General features: G+C 35.7%; 1 protein-coding gene across 3 annotated transcripts in view; it reads left to right on the top strand.

Annotated features, from left to right (window-relative positions):
- The window catches only part of LOC101899230 (glucosylceramide transporter ABCA12), a 54,677-nt gene extending 31,352 nt beyond the window's left edge, over window positions 1-23,325 (top strand). For all 3 annotated transcript variants that reach the window (XM_020036471.2, XM_005182665.4, XM_005182666.4), the window contains 21 exons: window positions 2,386-2,652; window positions 2,715-2,941; window positions 4,955-5,097; window positions 5,159-5,242; window positions 5,322-5,462; window positions 8,742-8,881; window positions 8,946-10,000; window positions 10,055-10,175; window positions 12,491-12,681; window positions 12,741-13,075; window positions 13,150-13,333; window positions 13,400-13,698; window positions 14,711-14,883; window positions 14,953-15,947; window positions 16,021-16,201; window positions 16,263-16,375; window positions 17,440-18,154; window positions 18,237-18,344; window positions 21,342-21,737; window positions 21,800-21,904; window positions 21,971-23,325. In XM_020036471.2, the coding sequence (XP_019892030.1) occupies window positions 2,569-2,652; window positions 2,715-2,941; window positions 4,955-5,097; window positions 5,159-5,242; window positions 5,322-5,462; window positions 8,742-8,881; window positions 8,946-10,000; window positions 10,055-10,175; window positions 12,491-12,681; window positions 12,741-13,075; window positions 13,150-13,333; window positions 13,400-13,698; window positions 14,711-14,883; window positions 14,953-15,947; window positions 16,021-16,201; window positions 16,263-16,375; window positions 17,440-18,154; window positions 18,237-18,344; window positions 21,342-21,737; window positions 21,800-21,904; window positions 21,971-22,294 (6,114 nt within the window). In that variant the 5' untranslated portion in view covers window positions 2,386-2,568 and the 3' untranslated portion in view covers window positions 22,295-23,325. The remainder of the gene's footprint in view (window positions 1-2,385; window positions 2,653-2,714; window positions 2,942-4,954; window positions 5,098-5,158; window positions 5,243-5,321; window positions 5,463-8,741; window positions 8,882-8,945; window positions 10,001-10,054; window positions 10,176-12,490; window positions 12,682-12,740; window positions 13,076-13,149; window positions 13,334-13,399; window positions 13,699-14,710; window positions 14,884-14,952; window positions 15,948-16,020; window positions 16,202-16,262; window positions 16,376-17,439; window positions 18,155-18,236; window positions 18,345-21,341; window positions 21,738-21,799; window positions 21,905-21,970) is intronic.
- Window positions 23,326-25,799: the final 2,474 nt, after the last annotated feature.

The raw sequence follows: 25,799 nt of genomic DNA, 5'->3' as shown, positions 1-25,799 counted from the left end.
ATAGAAATATTTGGAATTGCAAAGTTGGAGCGAAATCGGATTATCCTTTCTTTTTCTGTTCAAAAAATATTTTTGAAAATTTCGACTTTTTGTGTGTGAGGTACCAGAAGGAATGGATCGATATATTCCATCTTAGCAGCAGACCTCGGGTTGATAAAAATATTGAGATATGTGAAATTTCAAGACAATCGAAAACTGAAGCAATATCGGATTATCTTTTTTCTTTCTGTGCAGAAGGTATATTTTTTGAAAATTTCGACATTTTGTATGGGAGGTACTAAATTTGGAAAAGTTCGGTACATGGTGAAAGGATGAAGTTGGGATTTTAAAATTTTGTATTTTAATCCCCGTTGATTGTAGGTTTGTGATAAAGAGGTGATTTCGAAAATGTGTACTACAAGTGCATGTTGTGTTGGATGAACTGATTGTGCTTGAAATCTGAAATTTGGTATAAGGGTCGCTGCTGATGTTGTAGCATGGAAATATGTCGGTAGTTTTGGAAATTTAGATTACTGATGGTATATGTGTTTGGGATTTGGCGCTGGTTTGGAAATACGTCCGTATAATACGTATGAAAAGCATGAATGGTACGAAATTTGGTATTGGGCCAAGTGTTAGGGCTGGAATCCTGAAATTTGATATTGAGGTATCTGTTGATATGTGAGGTTGGGATATGGAGGAGTTTTTGGAAATATGTACTATAAGCGTACGAAAAGCAATAAATAATACTAAATGTGGCACTGGGTGAAGAGATAGATCTGAAATCCTGAAATGTCATGTTGAGGTCACTGTTGATTCCATGAGTTTATATATGAGACGTTGAAATAGTTTTGGACAAAAAAATTAAACGTGCTTCCATTGTACAATGGTTTTACTAATAATTTATAAGACTTTTTGTTGTAAAAGGTAGACATTTCCTATTATTCTTTCGGAAAAAGAAGAACTTCAATAATATATTAATACTTGAAAGTCTGAAAATTTAGTACAATGTATGATGTTTCGATTGAAAAATTTTGTCTAAGTGAACAAAATTGTGAATTTTGAGTGAGCTGACAAAGTATCGTTGACTTTCTAGTATGCTTATAAAAGAAGACGGAAGGCACCGTCATTAGTAGCCTAAACGAAAACGTAGACCTGTTATATGAGGTGGTATCCATTACGAACTTAAAAACTAAATTTTAAACAATTCCGTTAAAAAAAAATTGTATACAAATCATTAAAATACCGAAATTTTCGATAAGAATATATTTCCATTGAAAAATTAAGCTAAAATTAACAATTTTCAGAATACCAAATATAGGGATGTATGAGCAATTTTCAATCACAGAACTCTAAATATCAAATTTGGCATAATCCCGGTGAAAAATGTGGCTAAGATCATGAAAATACCGCATATCGGTAGGTAGAAGTTGTTTTAAGGGAGTCAAAATATATGTTTATAAAATCTATATTATTAAAAAATTAAAAAAATAAAATAAAAAAAAATTAATTAAAAAATAAAAATAATAAAAAATTAAAATAATTTAATAAAAATTCTACATTTAGTCACATTTATACATATATAATCAGGTATCTATTAATGTTCTACAAAACAAAACTAATATATATATAAAATTCCTAATTTTATTTGCTATGAAATGTGTATTAAATATTATCCATGCGCAACATTTCAATAATTTTCTTTGCCTGACAAAAAATAAAAATCCGTAGGCAAAGGGACCGCAACCGACATTTGATCTGTTTTAATCGGGTGGAATGTTTTTTGTTAGCAATTTTGTATAATTTGTTGTACTAGAATTTGATTGACGGAACGGGTAACGTTAACAACAATGCGATTTTATTTTATAAACGTTTCTATTAAAACGGGGCTTTGTAGCAACACAAAATATAAATATGTGTTTAAAACGCTTTGAAAATGCTCCGATAAAGATACAAACAACAGAACAATATTTATATTCAGACATGCAAATACAGGCGTACAAATAAAACACATTTTTTTGGTATTAATAAATATATCAGCTGAAATTTTTGGAATTTGTGTCATAAAAGGAGAATTAAAAAACAATGAAACCTAAAAAATAGAATTTTAAAAATTAAAGAAAAAATGGATTCCTGAATTATAATTTCAGTTTATTTTAACGACAAAACACAAAAAATAAATTAAATTTGTCTTTTTTGCAACATTTCTGGGAGATAAACTCGCCCCACCATGCCCCCCTTCCAAAATGTCCTTCTTAGCGAAGGATATTTTTTTTGGGGGGGTGGGGGTGGGCTGAGGGATGTTACATTTTATAACCACATTTGTAAATTGTTATGTATGTCAAAGTAATATTTTCGTTCTCTGTAGGCGATATTTATAATATTCTCACCTTATTTTATTTCCAGCAATCATCACAAAGCTTATAAGGACATCACATTCCAGGGAACAAATTTTTTGGCTAAAAATATGTAAACATCAACAGCCGGAGAAAATCCCAAACTACCAAAAATTCTCCACCTCTTCTAAAGAGCCACTACCAAAGTTTGGTTAGAACTGGTTAAAAGGAAACAACACGAAACAGTCTAGCCATGAAATTCCTTAAGGCCACCATCAGTTTAAGTCAAATTCAGGCCATTCTTCGCAAGGATTTTCTTGTGAGATGGCGTTTAAAGGTATGTAAATTTATCCATAAATAATTAAATTTTAATTAATTGTTTTACTTCGTGTTTTTCAGTGGCTAATTTGCTTACAAGTTATATGGCCCATGATCATATTCTTGCTGCCCTATTTGATTCGCCTGAAATTCACTCCCGTCCACAATGATGCCTGCCAATTTCCGACACGACAATTGCCCACAGCTCGCAATACACTGCCCGGGATGTTGTCGTACATTTGTACCATTGAGAACAATTGCAAAAGTACGGATGTCTATGACGAATATGAATATTTGGATAAAGCACCGTAAGTAATGCTAATTGGAATTTATGAATTTTCAAAACATATAATTCATATAAAAACATTTCATTGGGACAATTTTATGGACAAATGTGACTAAAATCATCGAAATACCGAATATCGGGAGGTACTATTATATGGGGGCTACAGGAAACGTTTTCCGATATATGTCATTTTCAATACCATTGTATTGTAATTTTAACAGGCAGACAAACAGGCTGACATCGTTAAATCGACTTAGAATTTTATGCTGATCGTTTATGTGGTCTACGACCAATATTTAGAGGTGCTACAAATAAAATGAAAAACATAATACACACTTCTTTTTAAGGTAGATGATAAAAAAAGAGATTCAATTTTTAGGGCCGAAATTTTGATATATCATTAGGCATACAAACTTCTATATATTTTTCGTATAGACATTTTTTGTCAGAGAAGTAATAGCCTATTCGAATTACATTTCACTTTAATTTTACATTGACGCCGAAATTTTGATATTATATCTGAATTTCATAACAAATACCTGAAAATATTCATTATATTCTCTGTTCCAGAACCTGCAAGAATCGATTAGTTTTGAATATTTTTTCGATACCATAAAGATAAAATCGGTTATTGTAGTAAACATTTTTACATTCTTGCAGTTCTGGAACAGATCAAGCGTTTCCATAAACTATATTTTTTGATCAGCATAAAACTCTTAGTCGACTTAAAGAAATCTGGCTCTCTGTTGGAATCTGTTAGAAGGAAGTTATATGGCGAGATAATGGTAAACTCTTTACGTCCTAGGTCTTTTTGGACGTCCTAGGTCCATTTGGAGCCGATTTAGCGGTGTCCATCAGTTCGTCTGACTGCCTTGTGCTCACGACGAAGTGCATTCTGGGCGTCCAATCTGTGGCCACTATTTCGAGCACTGCTGTCCGTATGTTACAAATAACACGAACAATGCTGGCCTCCAAGGCGTCAATTGTTGCTGGTTTATCAGCATAAGCCAGTGACTTCACGTAGAGGTTTCAAATCGCAAGACCTTGGAGGCCAATTGACAGGTCCACTTCTCGAAATCAACTTATCGCCAAAGTTTGATTTCAATAAATCGATAGTTGAGTTCGCCGTATGGCACGTAGCGCCATCCTGTTGAAACCACATCTCCTCCGGATCAATGTCATCCATATTTTTAAACAAAAAATCATTGATCATGGCGCGGTAACGATCTACATTGACAGTAACGCGAGCTCCGGACTCATTTTTGAAGAATAATGTCACCAGAGTGAAAACCGCACCATACGGTGCATTTTTCTGGGTGTAATGGAGTGTGTAGGGACTCTTGTGGATTGGTCTCACTCCATATGCGGCAATTTTGCTTATTAATAAGCCCGTTAAGCCAAAAATGCGCCTCATCGCTTAACACAATTTTGCGATAAAACAACGGGTCATTTGCCAACTGCTCTAGAGCCTGATTTTCAAAGCAAATTTGGATAATTTCGTAGCGTTGTTGAAGTGTGAGTCTATTCACGATGATTTGTCAGAGTATACTGAAACAAATAAAAAAGTTTCATCAAAGTTTAATTTTTTGTGTTTCTTTTTACAATTTAAAGTTCTATTTAGCTTAAAAAAACACCCTTTTTTTACACTCGAAAATGGGAAATAAATGTTCAATATTGAACAAACTTATCATATCACAATATTTTTAGCTCTTTTAAGTTAATTTTGAAAATGGAACAAATGAGTCCACTCTTTTTCATACAACCGCCACAAAATTTAGAAAAAAAATGCAAAAAGCATATAAATTCAGTAAAGGGAGTACTTGAAATAGTTCTAACTTAGTCAGAGGCGAAAAAGAATAATTTAAAGTTAAACATTTTTGTAAATCATCTATACATCTCATATTAAACGAATAGAATCGGTTTGTAATTACATTCGCATCAGATTTAGATCAGAAGCGTACTGGAAAAACAAGAGTTAATTCAAGTATTACATTTCTTCTTTTTCAAATAAATTAAAAAAATATATTTTTTTCAGTTTAAAGCCAATCATTGATGTAGTCCAAATTGTTATCAACGATGACGGAATGTTCAATGCATTGATCGAATTACCGGAAAAGGCGAATTTTATCAATGCCGTTACAGCGATTGTCACAAATGCACATTTTAGTGAGATACGAAGTAAGAACTGCTAATGTTTAATTAAATATAATATCTAAAAAGTAATTGTGTAAATTTTTAGCAAACATTGAGAAAGTCATTAGCATGGTACCAGATGTGGAGAAAGCACTCAATGGTAGCTTTGATATAAAGAAATTATTTTCAAGTAAGTTTTGATTTGGAAACAACTTCACCAAAAACTCTTATTGGATATTATTATAATTTTAAATTGTAATATCTTTTAGGTCGTGAAACATTTGTCAAGGCTGGCAATTTACTTTGCGGTCACCCGTTCCCCAGTATTGATACAATACCATTGGTTTCGGATATCTTAGAATCGGAAGATTTCAGTAAATCCAATGATGATGAATTGAATGCAATGCCAAGTAAGAAAACATATATTTTTAAATTTGATAATTCTGTGCAAAAAAAAAAAAAAAAAAAAAAAAAAAAAATACAGAAAATAACTCAATAGACTATGAAAGAAGCGCTAAAAATAGAAACCACGTGTATCGGTGTCTTAAAAATTATTATACCCTACACCACATTGTGGTAAGGGTATTATGTCTTTGTGCATTTGTTAGTAACAAGGAGAAGGAAGCAAGATAGACCCATACTTACTTTTGAGGATCTTCATAGAATCACTTTCTGAGTCGATTTATGCATGTCAGTCCGTCCATGTATTCTTGTGAAAAAAATACAGGTCGCATATATTATCCGATTGAGATGAAGTTGTGCAAATAATATTTGTTTGGCCCAAGGACGAATCTTACTGAAATTGGTGATCGTCGGAATAGATTTAGATATAGCCCCTATATATATCTTCAACTGATTTCGGGTTAATTGTGAGCCAAATGTCCAATGTCCTAATGACCTGAATTTTGGTACATCTGACCAAATTTAGTCTAGAAGCAAGTACATTAAATTTGGAGAAAATCGGTTCAGTTATAGCTATAGCTCCCATATATATCTTTTATCCGATTTAGGGTTTTAAGTCCCTCACATGTCTAATATGCACTCCACAACAATGATATTTGGTACCAAGTGCCAAATACATCCCCGAAATACCTCTGCCAAATTTTATCAAGATTGGTTGAGAATTTTAGTACATCCGACTGAATTCAGTCCAGAAGCAAGTACATCAAACTTGGAGAAAATCGGTACAGATATAGCTTTATCTCCCATATATATGTTTCATCCGATTTGGTGTTTAAGTCCCTCACATTCGTAAGATGCACTCCACAAGAATGATATTTGGGACCAGATATCTTATAGAGCTCGGAAATACCTTTGTCAATTTTTATCGAGATCGGCTAAGATTTGGATATAGCTCCCATATGTATTTTTAACCCGATTTCAGATTTATTGTGGTTTTCATTTTGTGGAACTCGGCTCCGATATATATTTTTTGGATATAACCCTTCCCGAAGTTATATCATGCACTCTATAGCAATGTTATTTGGTTTAAAAGATTAAAATGTCTCCGTAAAATTTAGTGAAACTCGACTCAGAATTGGATATGCCTCCCATAGTTCCCTCTGAAAGCAAACTATAACTGCTCTAAAGGCTGATAGGTGGTACTGGAGCTCTTTTAAAAATGTATGGTGGTGTAGGGTTCATATAGTCGGCCCCACCTGACAAATAATTTTGTTTTTGCTACGACCACATTTAATGGGAGACTTCAACTTAATTTCAAGAAAGGACCAAAAAGACCCCTGAGGTTGAATCGCTTGAGGGTTAACATTTTCAATCAAAATAGTCCCCGTATTTTTATCTGCAATATTTCTGAAGACTCTACAGTGGTGGCCATATCATATGCAACTTAGATTCATCTACGTTAAAAGGCTATATAAATTTGTAAATTTCACAACGAAGTATATAAAGATGGTTTAATTATAGTCACTACTTTCATACGATTTCAAATTATTATCAAAATGTGCAGCTTTTGTTTATATCTCTATGTTCACAGGTATTTTGTTGACAAATATGAAATTTGGTGTGGTCAAAACATATGCAACTTTATATATTTGGTTTAAATAACGGCATTTTTACAATTTCCTTTGTTCTATTGTTCTTCTTATTATTATCTAGAGACACTGCGTAAAGAGATTTAAAGCTACCTTCACATTTTTATTGCGTTGTTTTTTCACAAAGCTAAAACAGAGTTTGTTCAAAAATGGCACGCGATAAATTTGGATTTGAGCTCAGACAACGAATTGTGACTGCGTATCCTTCTGGATTATCACAGAAATGTATTGCCGAGAAATATACCGTTCATAAAAGCTCCATATCGCGCATCATTAATAATTACAAAAAAAATTCACAAGTCTCTGTTATACACCGTGGTGGTCGAAATCGAAAAACAAGCGATCGGACGGACAAATTAATAATCAGACACGTGAAAAAAGACCCATTTATATCTTCCTCTAAGATAGTGGAAAGATTTCAGTTGCCAGTTTCTGCTCGCACCATCCGTAGAAGACTTTTACAAGCCTCCCTCTGCGCAAGACGTCCTGCAAAAAAACCACTGATATCGAAGCGAAACCAGAAGAAGCGTTTGGAATTAGCTAAAGCTCATATAAATTGGACAGAGAGTAAATGGAGAACTATATTATTTAGTGATGAGTCCAAATTTAACATAATTGGTAGCGATGGCATGTGCTATGTAAGGCGACCAGAAGGAAAACGACTCGAAGCACGTTACTGTAAAAAAACGGTCAAGCATGGGGGGGGGCAATATAATGGTGTGGGGTTGTTTTTCTGGTGCCGGAGTTGGCCCACTGCACAGAATTGTTGGTATTATGGATAGATTTATGTATAAAGACATATTGCAAAGGGTAATGCTCCCATACGCAGAATATAATATGTCATTGCGGTGGGTCTTTCAACAGGACAACGACCCCAAACACGCTTCGAAGGTGGTCAAATCGTGGTTTGCCGATAATAGAGTTGCGGTGATGGAATGGCCACCCCAATCCCCAGATTTAAACCCAATAGAGAATCTGTGGAAAATCGTAAACAAAAAAAATTGATCGAGAAAATTGTACAAGTTTAGATTTTTTATTTTGCCGGCTGGAAGATGCCTGGAAATCAATCCCAAAAAGCGTCATTGACAATCTTATAGCGTCAATGCCTCGAAGATGTCAGGCTGTAATCGACAACAACGGATTTGCAACAAAATATTAATTTTATTTGCACTTTACTGAGCTCGATTTAATTAGTTGCATATGTTTTGGCCACTTAATAATAAGACTGAATATCTTTTTCTAATTTTTTTTATAAATGAATTGAATATCTATGGAGTATATGTTTTTTTTCTTAAACTACAAGCAATAAAAAATAATATTTAAAAAAATAATTGCATAATTTTGTTTTCAGAAAAATTTTTCACGGTTTTTGGTAAAGGTTAGATTTCAGTTGCATATGATATGGCCACCACTGTATATACTATAAACCAACGGTTTCTAAGGGATCTTACTCCGAAAATCGAAAAGTGTAGATGAGGGGGAAACTTATCCCTTCTATTTAGATAACTTTGCGATGTAAGCTTTCAGAACTCCGAGACACGTGTCTGCAGGTGCTCAGTGTTATATTCCACGTACATACTTATTTTCTGTCTTATCCATTTTTACCATGTCACTAATTATTTTTCTCCAACCCAACAGCACCTTATTGTAAAAAACTCTATTTGGATGTGACCAGCTCGAATTATGGCAAAATAACCTGGGATGTAGTGAAGCCAATTATTCAGGGCAAAATTCTCTTTGCCCCAAATACTGAGGATACCAATTCAATTATGGCCATGGTAAGTGGGCTAATGTTAGATTACATTTTTCTATTCAAATTTTTCATTTTATTTCCATTTCCAGTCCAATTCCACATTTGAAGAATTCAATCGTTTGAAAATGTTGTCCGTCTCCTTTCAACAAATACTCACCAAACTGAAACAGCCGGGTAGCTTTCAAGAAGCCTTCGATTCTCTTTTGGCCTTGGCAAAATCTCCCTTCGTTCGCAAGTTGATTGGTGATGAGTTCGACTTGGATGAAGTTGAAAATGTTGTCAATCGCATACGTACCGATCCTGTTGTCTATGATGTCATAAATACCGTTAAGAACCTATTGGAATGCCTCTCAGTGGATCGTTTTGTTGCCTTCGATACGGAAGATGAGCTGAGACGTCATGCTTTCGATTTGAATCAACGCAGATTATTCTATGCCGCAATTTATTTCAACCAAACGGAGACGGAAAATGTTTCCTATAAACTGCACATGGATACCCAGAATACCCAGCCAACAATTGAGAATAGGAATCGTTTCTGGTTCCCAGGGCCAGGGGGTTCAATGTTGCTTGATTTGAAATATCATCGAGGTTTTGTGCAGATTAAACACTCCATTGATATGGCCATAATAAAGCATAAAAAGGAAAAACTACAACAGCTGGGAATTTTGGCCAAACCCACACCACCTCCGCCAAGTGGACCGCTTTTCAATGTGGAAATTGAAACCGGTGATGAAGAGGAAGACGAGGACGAAGATGATGAGGAGGAGGAAGATGAATGGTTTACAAATTCAAACAATACCAAAAATGCCAATTCGACAGCGGCTCCCAATAAGGAAATGATATCTTCGATTGTTTCGGGCATTCCAATGGATGCAACCACAATTTTACCCAACACGGAGGACACAATGGGCGAAACAACCACAGAATCCATGGATTCCGAAGCCACTACAATACTCCCCAACTTTTCAAATGATTTGTCGCAAAACCTAGGCGAGGGGGATGTTTTAAAACGTCAAAAACGCCAAGGATTGGCAGATTTGTTCTCAAGTTTTGGTTCCCAAAATCAAGACGTTAATAATTTCGAAATTGATAATTTGAAATATTTTACCAAACAATTTCCCTATCCGGAATACACCAGGGATGAGTAAGTTTTCTGGAATCTTAAAATTAGCCATTTGTAACCAGATTTAATTTTCAGTTTCAAAACAGGTCTCTATCTGGCCCAAGCTATTCAGTTGGCCTTCTTCATTGGTTTAGTGGCCGAAATTGCAGCCAGTGTTCGTCATTTAATTTGGATGAGAGAATCTAAGAATTCAATGGTAAATACTGAAATAATTTTTTTCATCATAATTTCCGTTTTCTTTCTTTTTTCCTTGAAGGCATGATTTTCGATAGAAAATTTTGTCTCCACACCATAGGAGACATGATTTTTTATGGAAAATTTTTCCTCCACACCCTTACAGACATGATTTTCGATAGAAAGTATTGTCTCCCCACCTTTGGAGACATATTCGATAGAAAATTTTGTCTCCATAGCCTTGGAAACATGATTTTCAATAGAAAATTTTGTCTCCACACGCTTAGAGACATGATTTTCAATAGAAAATTTTGTCTCCACACCCTTGGAGACATGATTTTCAATAGAAAATTTTGTCTCCACACCCTTGGAGACATGATTTTCAATAGAAAATTTTGTCTCCACACCCTTGGAGACATGATTTTCAATAGAAAATTTTGTCTCCACACCCTTGGAGACATGATTTTCAATAGAAAATTTTGTCTCCACACCCTTGGAGACATGATTTTCAATAGAAAATTTTGTCTCCACACCCTTGGAGACATGATTTTCAATAGAAAATTTTGTCTCCACACCCTTGGAGACATGATTTTCAATAGAAAATTTTGTCTCCACACCCTTGGAGACATGATTTTCAATAGAAAATTTTGTCTCCACACCCTTGGAGACATGATTTTCAATAGAAAATTTTGTCTCCACACCCTTGGAGACATGATTTTCAATAGAAAATTTTGTCTCCACACCCTTGGAGACATGATTTTCAATAGAAAATTTTGTCTCCACACCCTTGGAGACATGATTTTCAATAGAAAATTTTGTCTCCACACCCTTGGAGACATGATTTTCAATAGAAAATTTTGTCTCCACACCCTTGGAGACATGATTTTCAATAGAAAATTTTGTCTCCACACCCTTGGAGACATGATTTTCAATAGAAAATTTTGTCTCCACACCCTTGGAGACATGATTTTCAATAGAAAATTTTGTCTCCACACCCTTGGAGACATGATTTTCAATAGAAAATTTTGTCTCCACACCCTTGGAGACATGATTTTCAATAGAAAATTTTGTCTCCACACCCTTGGAGACATGATTTTCAATAGAAAATTTTGTCTCCACACCCTTGGAGACATGATTTTCAATAGAAAATTTTGTCTCCACACCCTTGGAGACATGATTTTCAATAGAGAATTTGTCTCCACACCCTTGGAGACATGATTTTCAATAGAAAATTTTGTCTCCACACCCTTGGAGACATGCTTTTCAATAGAGAATTTTGTCTCCACACCCTTGGAGACATGATTTTCAATAGAAAATTTTGTCTCCACACCCTTGGAGACATGATTTTCAATAGAAAATTTTGTCTCCACACCCTTGGAGACATGATTTTCAATAGAAAATTTTGTCTCCACACCCTTGGAGACTTGATTTTCAATAGAAAATTTTGTCTCCACACCCTTGGAGACATGATTTTCAATAGAAAATTTTGTCTCCACACCCTTGGAGACATGATTTTCTAGAAAATTTTGTCTCCACACCCTTGGAGACATGCTTTTCAATAGAGAATTTTGTCTCCACACCCATGGAGACATGATTTTCGATAGAAAATTTTGTCTCCACACCCATGGAGACATGATTTTCGATAGAAAATTTTGTCTCCACACCCATGGAGACATGATTTTCCATAGAAAATTTTGTCTCCACACCCATGGAGACATGATTTTCGATAGAAAATTTTGTCTCCACACTCATGTGGCATGATTTTCGATAGAAAATTTTGTCTCCAGAACCTTGGAGAAATGATTTTCGATAGAAAATTTTGTCTCCACACCCATGGAGACATGATTTTCGATAGAAAATTTTGTCTCCACACCCATGGAGACATGATTTTCGATAGAAAATTTTGTCTCCACACCCATGGAGACATGATTTTCGATAGAAAATTTTGTCTCCACACCCATGGAGACATGATTTTCCATAGAAAATTTTGTCTCCACACCCATGGAGACATGATTTTCGATAGAAAATTTTGTCTCCACACTCATGTGGCATGATTTTCGATAGAAAATTTTGTCTCCAGAACCTTGGAGAAATGATTTTTGATAGAAAATGTTATCTCCACAGTCTTGGAGATTTTTTTTTTGTCTCTATATCCATGGAGATATGATATTCGACAGAAAATTTTGTCTCCACACACTTGGAGACATGATTCTTAATAGTAAATTATTTGTTTCCATATCTTTGGAGGCATTAGTTTGTGCAGCAACTTCTGTTCTCCATCCTTTGGAAAATCCATTTTCCCGATAAATTTAAATTAAAACATTGGGTTCCTTGCAGATTATGCGCGCCATGGGCCTTAAATCCTGTTCCGAACTGACCTCCTGGTGTATTGTGACATTTTTGGAAATGCTTTTCATTTTCATACTGGTCTCAATAATTCTATACAGTGGCGGAATGGTAGTCTACACGAGGTGGCTTTTTGTCATGATCTATATTTGCTTGTTCGGAGCTAGCTTGATATCTTTTTGGTAAGGAGATGGAATAGCTGGAAATAATTGATATTATAATTTCAATATTTTTATTTTAGTTACATGTGTTCGACATTTTTCAATAGTGCCACTATTGGAGCTGTGGCCACAACAGTTCTCTTCTTCATTAGTTTTTGTCCGTACATAATTGTTTTGTTATTTGATGCCCAATTGAATTCTTTGCAAAATTTCCTCATTAATCTCTCATTTACTACGGCCTTCTCCCACGGCTGGAGTCATATAATGCGCATGGAGCTACAGGAAGTGGGTTTAAGTTTCGAAGCCGTTTTTCGCGAAGGGTTAAGAGGAGAATATGGTTTTTCGTTTTTCATGTTGATATTGGATTTGATCCTATATGCAGTTATTGGATACATACACCAGAGATTTAAGGATGGTAAGGGATAAGCAACGCATATAAATACACATATACACTCACAACATTTTCTCACTTTCGTCACTTTATTTCAGACGACAACCGTTTCGTTGAGGTCCAAAGAGAAGAACTCGATTCCACTGTGGGAGCAACGCTCACTAATGTTACCAAAGTTTATGGTGAGAATAAACATGCCGTTAGCGATATCTCGATTTCATTCTTCAGGGATAAGGTAACATGTCTCCTGGGCAGAAATGGTGCCGGAAAGAGTACAATTATGTGAGTACTGCTATTTGACAAATGGAATCTTGAAAATTATTGCCCTTTCTCTCTCTCTCTTTGCAGAAAAATGCTAACAGGCCAGGTCGTACAAACAACTGGAAGAGTTATTCTGTCCCAGGCTATGTCTCGCGGCAAAGAATATGACAAAGTTGGTGTTTGTGCCCAGGACAATATTCTGATACCCAATTTAACTGCCCGTGAACATTTGGAGCTGTATGCCAAAATCAAGCTGAAGAGAAACTATCAATCTGAAGTTGAAAAGACATTGAAAGATTTGAACTTTGGCAAACATGAAAACTATCAAGCGAGTCAATTGTCGGGTGGCTACAAGAGACGTTTGTGTGTGGCCATTTCATTTATTGGTAAGAAGATGGAGAGGCCATCCTTTTGTAAGAGTGTCTCTATTGAGAGATTTTCGTATAGAAAATTTCTCTCCATTGAGAGAGATTTTCGTATAGAAAATTTCTCTCCATTGAGAGAGATTTTCGTATAGAAAATTTCTCTCCATTGAGAGAGATTTTCGTATAGAAAATTTCTCTCCATTGAGAGATTTTCGTATAGAAAATTTCTCTCCATTGAGAGATTTTCGTATAGAAAATTTCTCTCCATTGAGAGAGATTTTCGTATAGAAAATTTCTCTCCATTGAGAGAGATTTTCGTATAGAAAATTTCTCTCCATTGAGAGAGATTTTCGTATAGAAAATTTCTCTCCATTGAGAGAGATTTTCGTATAGAAAATTTCTCTCCATTGAGAGAGATTTTCGTATAGAAAATTTCTCTCCATTGAGAGAGAATTTCGTATAGAAAATGTCTCTCCATTGAGAGAGATTTTCGTATAGAAAATTTCTCTCCATTGAGAGAGATTTTCGTATAGAAAATGTCTCTCCATTGAGAGAGATTTTCGTATAGAAAATTTCTCTCCATTGAGAGAGATTTTCGTATAGAAAATGTCTCTCCATTGAGAGAGATTTTCGTATAGAAAATTTCTCTCCATTGAGAGAGATTTTCGTATAGAAAATTTCTCTCCATTGAGAGAGATTTTCGTACAGAAAATTTCTCTCCATTGAGAGAGATTTTCGGTTTGGAAATTTCTCTCCATTGAGAGAGATTTTCGGTTTGGAAATTTCTCTCCATTGAGAGAGATTTTCGATTTGGAAATTTCTCTCCATTGAGAGAGATTTTCGGTTTGGAAATTTCTCTCCATTGAGAGAGATTTTCGGTTTGGAAATTTCTCTCCATTGAGAGAGATTTTCGGTTTGGAAATTTCACCCCATTGAAAAAGATTTTCGTAGAGAAAATTTTGCCAATGGAGACAATTTTTCTTATTTCCAAGAAGCTCCTTTATCCTTCTAATTCTCATCTTCTTTCTTTTAGGATCACCCAACGTTGTCATTTTGGATGAGCCCTGCAATGGTGTTGACAACAAAGCCCGCAAGGATATCTGGGATCTGATTGAACGTCTGCGCAAGGGAAGAGCTGTGATTTTTGCCACACATTTTCTGGATGAAGCGGAATATCTTAGCGATATAATTGTGATAATGAAAAATGTAAGTATTTTGACCACCACTGTCCAAACGGCAAATAGCAGGACTCACTTCCTTCCTCTTCATTTCCAGGGTAAAATTATTGCCAAACACAATCCGGAGACGCTGAAAAATCACTGTACCTCATTCTATGAGGTTAGCATGAATAGCTGTGACAGTCAAACTTCCGATATGGTCGTCGACAAGGCCAACAAACTGTTGGCCAACTTTAGACAATTGGATAAATCATCAGAGGCGGATTTGAGTTTACGCGTTTCCTATGATCAAGTAAATCACAACTCTTCGGAATACTTATCCTATCTGGAGCAGTTGCAGGGTGATGGTCGTATCAATGATTTGTGCATTGAATCGGAAAATTTGGAACATGTCTTCAAGAATCTCGATAAGAAACATAGCAATGGTGTGGTGTCGTCAGGACATTATAACAACAATGGCCACCCATCTGGGGATTTGATGAAAAATATAAAACTGAAGCGGGAACTGGGTTGGAATATGGTGAGCAATGACGCCTTGTCAAGGTGGGCTGCCATACGCCAGCTATTCTGGAAACGTTTGGTTCACTTTAGTCGCAACTATCGTATGTTGGTGTGTGTTATTGTATTGCCGTCTATATTTGAGATACTTGCCATGTGGTTTGTCTCCCAGCGTTTGGAAGATGATTTCGATAAAACGATAAAATTGTCTCGAGAATTGTATCCCAGGACTACTCAATTTATGAGCATGGAGATACCCCTGAATTTTACAACGGATGTTTATGGTCGTTTAAAGGAAAATTGCCCAGCAGGGGCGGAGTTGACTTGTAAAGAATTTGCCAATAGTCAAAAATCCTTCTATTGGGTCCTCAAGACTCTCAATGAATATCAGGAGAAACGTTATGGCGGCTACACCTTCAATGAGTCCAAGTCGATGGTGTGGTACAACAATAAAGGTTATCACTCCATGCTGGCATGGTTGAATGACATGAACTCGCACATGTTGCAGGTTGAGACAAATAACACGAATTACAAGATTTCGGCGTATAATGAGCCATGGGAATTAGGTTTCCAGGAGTTTAGTACGACATCCATGTGAGTAATGAGATTTTTCAAAATTTGTTTCTTTGTAATATAACTCCCTGTCTCCCTCTACCTCTCTTTTTAGTTTACGTCAAGCCGGTGACTCATGTTTGGCATTTATTCTTCTCATTGCCTTTTCCATGATTGTGGCAGTGGCCTCCGTATATCTAGTCAATGAACGTGTCAAAGGTGAAAAGTTACAGCAGAGATTGTGTGGCGTTGATGCGGTTACCTATTGGGCGGTGGCCTTTATATGGGATTTCATGGTAAGGCTTCTTAAGGGATTTCATTATTTGGAATGAAGTTTTTGAATTTTTTAAATTTCAGATCCTAATATTGGGTATTCTGGTTTGCTGTTCTGTCATCCTGGCCTTTGACATGCCTGTCTTTACGGACCGCCAACAGCTGTGGGGCATCATTGTACTGGGATTATTCTTTGGGTGAGTTTAGATTGTTGGAAGTGGGCTATCAGAGTTTTAATCGTGGAATTTTTAAAAAATATTTTTTGACAGAACATTAGAGCCATAAGCGTGGATTTTTAAAGAATGTTTTTTTTGAGGGACCATAAGAGCCATAAACGTGGATTTTTCAAAGAATATTTTTTGAAGGACCATTAGAGCTATAAGCGTGGATTTTTTAAAGAATATTTTCTGAGGGACCATTAGAGCTATAAGCGTAGATTTTTTAAAGAATATTTTTTGAGGGATCATTGGAGCTATAAGCATGGTTTTTTAAAGAATGTTTTTTTTTTGAGGGACCATAAGAGTCATAAGCGTGGATTTTTTAAAGAATATTTTTTGAAGAACCATAAGAGTCATAAACGTGGAATTTTTAAAGAATATTTTGTGAGGGGCCATAAGAGCCATAAGCGTGGATTTTTTAAAGAATATTTTTTGAGGGACCATTAGAGCTATAAGCGTGGATTTTTTAAAGAATATTTTTTGAGGGACCATTAGAGCTATAAGCGTGGATTTTTTAAAAAATATTTTTTGAGGGACCATTAGACATATAAGCGTGGATTTTTTAAAGAATATTTTTTGAAGAACCATAAGAGTCATAAACGTGGAATTTTTAAAGAATATTTTGTGAGGGGCCATAAGAGCCATAAGCGTGGATTTTTTAAAGAATATTTTTTGAGGGACCATTAGAGCTATAAGCGTGGATTTTTTAAAGAATATTTTTTGAGGGACCATTAGAGCTATAAGCGTGGATTTTTTAAAAAATATTTTTTGAGGGACCATTAGACATATAAGCGTGGATTTTTTAAAGAATATTTTTTGAGGGACCATTAGAGCTATAAGCGTGGATTTTTTAAAGAATATTTTTTGAGGTGTCATAAGAGCCATAAGCGTGGTTTTTTTAAAGAATTTTAATATCGTTCAATGACTCATCAAGGGCCATCTATATTTCAATTATTGGTTATTTCACTTATAACTAAATTACACGAAAAATGGAAGCTTCAATGGAATTTTTAAACTAATTAATTTATATTTTTCCATTTCAGCTTCGCCTGCATTCCGGGGGTGCATGTCTTCGAGAAATGCTTCAACGATGCGAGTGTCTCAATTGTGGGAATCTTCATAATCAATGTTATTATACCATTATTCACCCTGTCCACGGTGGTGCTGTTGGGCGTTGTTGGAGATTCGCCCATATGGGATGAGTGGCGTCATTTCCTCAATCATCGACTTTTCATTATTTTCCCACAACATGCGCTAGCTGATGGCCTGCTGGAATTGTGTAAAAATTATATGGTAGCTCTAACTTTCCGACGTTTCGACATTGATTCCTATAAGAATCCGGTGAATAGTGATTTGCTGCAAGCCCACTTTACCTCATTATTTATTGTGGGTGTGTTCTTTTTGGTTCTGAATGTGTTGCTGGAAAGTGGCCTCCTAGGTGATTGGAAGGAGATGCTAATGGATCATTTGGAATTTTTGGGTCTGCAAAAGGCGAAACAGTTCGATGAACTCAAAGTTATTTCCATACAAAATTCCCTAAAACGTAACGATAAGAACGCCGTTAGTGCTCTCAAGGTGGACAATTTAAGTAAGAAGTATGGTGGACGTGGCCACTATGCTGTGTCGAATGTCACCTTTGCCGTTAGCCATGGCGAATGTTTTGGTTTGTTGGGTAAAAATGGTGCTGGCAAGTCGACAATTTTCAAAATGCTCTCCGGACAGTTGAGACCAACTTCGGGACGTATTGTCTATGAGAATGCAAGTGGAAACTTATTTTATTTATTTATTATTTATTTGTCATAAAAATAATCGAAAATAATTAAATTTCATTCCCTTTTAGCCGGAAATATCATATTGTCCTCAAACAAATACCCTGGATGATTTGTTAACCGTACGAGAATGCATTGAATTTTATGGTCATCTGAGGCGCATTACTGATTTGCCGAAGGTAAGTTTTATTTGAGCACATATTTGGGAATATACGGTACATAATTAAATAATAAAAGATTTCTTAAATGTTCATTAAGTGAACTTGATAAAATTACCGTATGGTCCCTACAAAAACATTTTCTAAAGAAGATTCTTAATTGAAAAATCATTGAAACTTATAAGAGTTGTAGTCCTTGAAAAAATTCTTAAATATTTTAGGACATTGATATTCTTTGAAACTTTTTTTTTTCTTAAAAACTTTTTTTTTTAAAAACTACGATTCTTATCGTTCTTGTATTTTTTTCTCATCGGGCTTTGTATACCAACTAACATTGCTATAGAGTAATATAATCACTTCGAAAATGATTATATTAAAAAAATATATATCGGAGCCGAGTTCCGCCAAATGGAAACGTACGTTCGGAAATTCATTCCATTTGGTTTGATAATAGCCATTATTTGCCCAATAAACCTGAAATCGATTTAAGGATATATATTGGAGCTATGTCCATATCTTAGCCGATCTCGATAAAATTTGACAAATGTATTTCCGAGTTCTATAAGATGTCTGGTACCAAATATCATTGTTGTCGAATACATATTACGAATGTGAGGGATTTACAGGGTGAAATGAAAAAAATGCAACCAACTTCAGACTGCTGTTATTTATAAGTCACTCGTCCGAGTGTTTAAAAGCGTACCAAACCATTTTGGTAGGAATTTTTCAGAAAAAAAGTTATTGGTGATGGAATTCAAGCGTGATAGTGTGATTTCTTTATACTTGGCTGGAAAGCCACAAGTGGCTATCGTTAGAGCACTCCAGCATTTAAATGTGAATAAATCTTTTGTGTCTCGTACCATCGCTCGTAACCGTGATACTGGTAGCGTAGCCCGACGTCAAGGAAGTGGACGGAAGAGAACAGCAACATCAAAAGAAATGGTTCGAAAAGTAAAGAATTGACTTGATCGAAACTCGCGTCGCAGTGACCGAAAAATGGCTCACGAGCTGAACATATCGCAATATTCCATTCGGCAAATATTTAAAAATGATCTCGGGGTAAAGCCATTGAAATTCCAAAAAGTGCAAGAACTTACACCGGAACAGAAAAAAATAAAGCTAAAGAGAGTAGAGCTAAAGAATTGCTTCGCTTGGCCGAAAGTGGTGAACTGTCGAATTTGGTTTTCTCCGATGAAGTCGAAAGTGGTGAACTGCCGAATTTGGTTTTCTTCGATGAAAAAACATTCGTTGTCCAGCAGTTTGTAAACAAACGAAATGATCGTGTTTAATCGGCAAAGAGGTCAGCTGAAAATGTGTTCCTTCGGTTGGCCACCATAACTCAAGCGCAGGCCATGGTGATGGTGTGGGCCACCTTAACAGCCGATGGTCGCTCTCCGTTCGTATTAATCGACCGTGGCATCAGAATAATGCCTCAGCACCATCGCACTCGGCACGCGAACCCAAGAATGGTTACAAAATAAGGTTCCTCGCTTCATTCCCAGCGCACAATGGCCACCAAAATCTCCGGATACCAATCCGTTGGACTATTGTGTCTGGAGTATTTTGGAAAGCAAGCTTGGCACTAAAAAATACCAAAAAGTCGATCACCTCAAGCAAGCGCTTCGCCGGAAATGGGCCAAAATACCGCAGAGCAACATTCGCGCCGCGTGTGAATTCGAACAAATCTAAACTTATTCTAAAATTTTATGCTATATCCGACTTGTTTTGCTTTCATTCAATAAAATTAAAAAAAGGAAAGATTATGGCGTTTGACTTTGTAGCAGTTTTTATACCCTACACCACAAGGTGGTCAGGGTATTATGTCTTTGTGCATTTGTTTGTAACAGGCAGAAGGAAACGAGATAGACCCATAGTTCCTCTTGATGATCTGCATAGAATCAAATTCTGAGTCGATTTATGCATGTCCGTCCGTCCGTCAGTCTGTCCATGTATTTTTGTAAACAAAGTACAGGTCGAATTTATTGCCCGATCCAGATGAAATTTTGCACAGATCATTTGTTTGGCTCAAGGACGAACCCTATTGAAATTGGAGATAATCGGTAAAAAATTAGATATAGCTCCCATATATATTTCGTCCGATTTTCCTTTTATTGTGCACCAAACGTGTAATATAAGCCCGAATTGTATGGAATTTTGCATATACACCCATATTAGGCCTGAAAATATGTGTGACAAATTTGATCGAAATCGGTTCAGATATAGCTATAGGTCCCATATATATTGTTCATCCGATTTGTTATTTTTGTCCAAATCAAATACAGCTCAGAAATACATTTGCTAAATTTTATCGAGATCGGTTCAGATTTGGATATAGCTCCCATACATAACTTCGTCCGATTTACCTTTTATTGTGCACCAAACGTCTAATATTTGTCCAAATGGGATGAAATTTGGCGCTTACGACCGAATTGAGTCTAGAAGCTAGTATGTCAAATTTGGTGAAGATCGGTTCAGATATAGCTATAGCTTCCATATATATACTTCATCCGATTTGTTATATTTGTTACCCACAACCGTAATATGCACTCCGTAACAACGATATTCAGAAAAATATATCAAATACAGATCAGAAATGTCTTTGCCAAATTTTATCGAGATCGGTTCAGATTTGCATAAAGCTCCCATATATATCTTTATCCGATTTCAAATTTATTGTGCACCAAATGGGCAATACAATTCCGAATTTAAAATATGCAAATGCTTCGGCATATTTAGTCCTTTGAACTTTAAGTTATAATTATAATCATAGCGTGTATGACTGAATTCTCCCATAAAAACTTTTAATTGTTATGTGGAGCTCAACTAAATTAGCAAAGTGGTGTAGGGTATCATAAAGTCGGCCCCGCCCGACTTTAAGACTTTCTTTACTGGTTTTTAATCTCATTTTGTACTTAAAAAATAGTTTTTGAAATTTCCGATTCTGATAGCCCTTGAAAAAATATGTTAAAAAAAAATAAAGTAAAAAAATATTAAAATCTTTCTCTTCTCTCCTTATAGCTCGTTAATAGCATACTTGAATCATTCCAATTGGAGGCATATCGCGATGTTCTTGTGAAAAATCTCAGTGGTGGTAATCGTCGTAAATTAACTGTGGCCACGTCGTGTTGTGGTCGCACCTCGGTGGTGCTCATGGATGAGCCGACAAGTGATATGGATCCTGTAACGCGAGCCTTTGTCTATCGCACCATTGATGATTTATTGGCCGAAAAGAGAGCAATTGTTTTAACATCACATTCGATATCTGAGATTGATCAAATTTGTCATCGCATTGCTGTCTTGAAGGATGGCCAAATGTTGACGTGCAGCAGTCCGGAAAGTTTGAAGGCACAATATGGTGGTTATTACAATGTTACCGTCTATTGTGATCAGGATAAGAAAAATGCATTGGAAAAGGTAAGGGAAAAAGGGGAATTTCATTTGTTTTTATTTATCTAAAAGAAATATTTACTTTTTAGGAAATACGCCGCAAATTCCCTCTGGGCAAAGATATGCAGGTCTATGCTCATTCCATTAAGTTTAGCATAAAAATTGAGAATCCCAGCCGGGAGGGTGACAAAGAGGTAAGCAAGAATTTTATTTTAATTTTCTTTGCAATATCAATAATTGTTTATTTAATTTATTTGCAGAATGGCATCGATTTACCCGATAATTTGAAAATCCCTGAAAACGACACAACTACCTCAAAGCTGGCCATGAATGGTGGTCACACCCTGTCACAACTGTTCTATGATTTGAGTAATTTATCCCAACAAATATCGGGATGTGTGCGCTATGCCGTCAACAAGTGTAAATTGGATGCGGTGTTTGAGAGGATACTCGACAAAAGTGAACCGAGTGACTTAAGACGTGGCTCGGTTTACAATGGAATCGACAACAACACTGCTGCCGCCATGGGTGGTAGTCCATCAACGGGTTATGTCCACAATGGTTATGTTGAAACGGAAACATGAACATGAATGAATGAAGGAATGCATGACTTTGTATCCAAGAAGTTGAAACAAACATCAGGCTGTGCCTTTTATTTTTTAGTTTAAAAAATATTTTAACTCTCGAATATCCTCTTAGGGTTTGTAATATTTTTTTCGTTTTTAGAGAGCAATGCTCCAAGAAACTTTACTATTGCTTTATCTGTATATGTGTGTGAATGTATGCTGTATTTATTATTTTAAAATTATATGTTTAAATTATAAAACATTATGCTAAAGGTGTTTTTCAGGGATTTTTCGAAAATCCAGGTTTTCTCAAAGGGATTTAATTTTATTTTTTTTATCAAATAGCTCAATGTTTTATATTATTTTGTATAGATGAATAAAAGTCCTTTTGTCTATAAGTAGAATATGTTATTGTCTTCTATGTTTGAACTTCTTATGGATCGTCTTTTTTCTGCAATTTTTAAATCAAGATGTCTTGAATAAAATTGCTTCTTTAGGTCTTCTGTCCTGTATTTTCCTGTGATTCATTATTTTCTTCGGAAACTCTAAATAAAAACCCCTTTCAGGTGACTTGAGATTCATGGTATAAAAAAATTGAGTTTATTTATATTTTATAGGTGTTCTGTTTAATTTCTGATATATATTTTTTCATTTTTCCTCTGTTCAAAAATTGTGAATTGGTGAATTTGTAATTGTATTTATCTTGTCTCTACTCTAGAAAAATTCTCTTCCCAAGATTCTTTTTAGTTGGTTAGGACGTTTCATGTTAAAATTGCTTGTGTACGGAGGACTAAAAGAGCTAAGCTTTCTAACATAAAAGTCCACTACGTGATTAAACACATTTTTAGTGTGTGTTGTTTTTAAGAAAAGTTATAAGTTATTAAATATAAATTTCCGGGACTTAAGCTTTTCTTTCCCCCTCATCCTGTAAATGTGTACTTATGTCATTTTGTAAATTTGACTTAATAATTTTTAAGATAAATTCCATTAAATATGTGAATATGTATGTAGAAAATATTATTTTTAAATACACGAAAAATAAATCGAAAGACATTGAGTATTATGATACATGATACATTAATTTCGGTCGTGCCGAACTTCTAATACCCTTCACCATTAGGTAAAGATAGTATTTTTATTCAAAAGTATTCAGATTCAAACGTGCTCCATTTTAAACTACAAAATCCAGTACGATCGGATGGAAAATGTAGTAAGAGTTTTCAAAAAAAAAAAACAAAATATAGTGATTTGAAACTATATGAAATCATGGACCCACGCATGCAATGTTTCACCACCGAAGCTGGAACCCATTATGACCAACAAATACCAATTTTTAGACAAATCAGTGAAAAAATGTGGCAAAAACCATCAAAATACCGAATATCAGAGGTACCGTTATATGGGGGCTATACCAAATCATGAACCCGTACATGCAATGTTTCGCCACCGGAGCTGGAACCCATTATGACCAACAAATACCAATTTTCAGACAAATCCGTGAAAAAATATTGCAAAAATCATTAAATTACCGAATATCGGGAGGTACCGTTATATAGGGGCTATACCAAATCATAGACCCATACATGTAATGTTTCGCCATCGGAGCTGGAAACCATTATGACCCACAAATACCAATTTTTAGACAAATCCGTGAAAAAATGTGGCAAAAAAAAACTAAAATACCGAATATCGGGAGGTACCTTTATATGGGGGCTATACCACAACGTGGACCTATACATGCAATGTTTTGCCACACGCTCAGGGACCCGTTATGACCAACAAATACCAATTTCCAGACAAATCCGTGAAAAAATGTGGCATAAATCATCAAAATACTGAATATCGGGAGGTACCGTTATATGGGGACTATGCCAGAACGTGGACCGATATATCTCATTTTCAATACCAACCATCCTAGACACAATGCAAATAGCTCTGCTAAATTTTGGCGCTCTACGTCAAATAATGTGGGCTGTATCGTGATTTCAACAGACAGACGGACAGACGGACATCGTTAAATCGACTTAGAATTTTATGCTGATTATGAATGTATATACTTTATGGGGTCTAAGACGAATATTTAAGGATGTTACAAACGGAATGACAAAGTTAATATACCCTCCTTTCCAAGGTGGAGGGTATAAAAACTGCAACAAAGTCAAACGACATAATTTTTACATATTTTTAAAAATTGTATGATTTGTATCCGGAGGTTTTGGTGGCCATTGTACGCTGAAAATGAAGCGAGGAACCTCATTTTGTAACCATTCTTGGGTGGCACGTGCTGGGTGCGATGGTGCTGAGTTCTGTTAGAATGTCCAAGGTCTGCGGCCAAAATGTTTGCGTGCCCAAGGCTTTAATACACCTTCCAGAATATTTTCGCGATAATATTTGGCATTTATTCTGATGCCACGGTCGATTTATACGAGCAGAGAGCGACTATTGGCTGTTATGGCAGCCCACACCATCACAATGACCGGCGTTTGAGTTCTGGTGGCCAACCGAAGGTGCACATTTTCAGTTGACCTCTTTGGCAAGTAAACACGATCATTTTGTTTGTTTACAAACTGCTGGACAACGAATGTTTTATCATCGGAGAAAACCAAATTCGGCAGTTCACAACTTTCGGCCAAGCGAAGCAACTCTTTAGCTCTTTGGATCTATTTTCCTTTTGTTGAGGTGTAAGTTCTTGCACATTTTGGAATTTCAATGGCTTTAGCCCGAGCTCATTTGTCAATATTTTCCGAATGAAATATTGCGATTTGTTCAGCTCACGAGCCATTTTTCGGTCACTGCGACGCTGGTGTCGATCAAGTCGCTTCTTTACTTTTCGAAACATTTCTGTTGATGTTGCTGCTTTCTTCCGTCCATTTCCATGACGTTGGGCTACGCTACCAGTATCACGGTAACGAGCGATGGTACGAGGCACAAAAGATTTATTCACATTTAAATGCAGGAGTGCTCTAACGATCGCCACTTCTGGTTTTCCAGCCAAAAATAAAGAAATCACACCATCACGATTGAATTCCATCACGAACAATTTTTTTTCTAAAAAATTCTAACCAAAATGCTTTTTGTACGATTTAAACAATATAATGAGCTGTCACTGGAACAATTTTTACAGCTGTCGGTTGATTGACTTAGAAACGACAGCAGTCTGAAGTTGGTTTAAGTTTTTTCATCTCACCCTGTATATCAGAACCACCAAACACCAAATTTAATGTACTTACTTCTAGACTGAATTCGGTCGGATGTGCCAAAATTCAGGTCATTTGGACTGATATTGGTCATTTGGTGCACAATTAACCCGAAATAGGTTGAAGATATATGGGAGTTATATCTAAATATGATCCGATTATTACCAATTTCAATAGGGTTTTTCCTTGGGATAAACAAATATTGTTTGGCCCAAACAAACAATTTAATCTCAATCGGATATTAAATGCGGCCTGCATTTTGTTCACAAGAGCACATGGACAGACGGATGGACGGACTGACATGCAGAAATCGACTCAGAAAGTGA

Source organism: Musca domestica, unplaced genomic scaffold, assembly GCF_030504385.1.
Source record: "Musca domestica strain aabys unplaced genomic scaffold, Musca_domestica.polishedcontigs.V.1.1 18, whole genome shotgun sequence".
NCBI classification, from domain to species: domain Eukaryota; kingdom Metazoa; phylum Arthropoda; class Insecta; order Diptera; family Muscidae; genus Musca; species Musca domestica.
The sequence above is the reverse complement of the archived record's forward strand: the minus strand, read 5'-3'. Positions and strand labels throughout refer to the sequence as shown.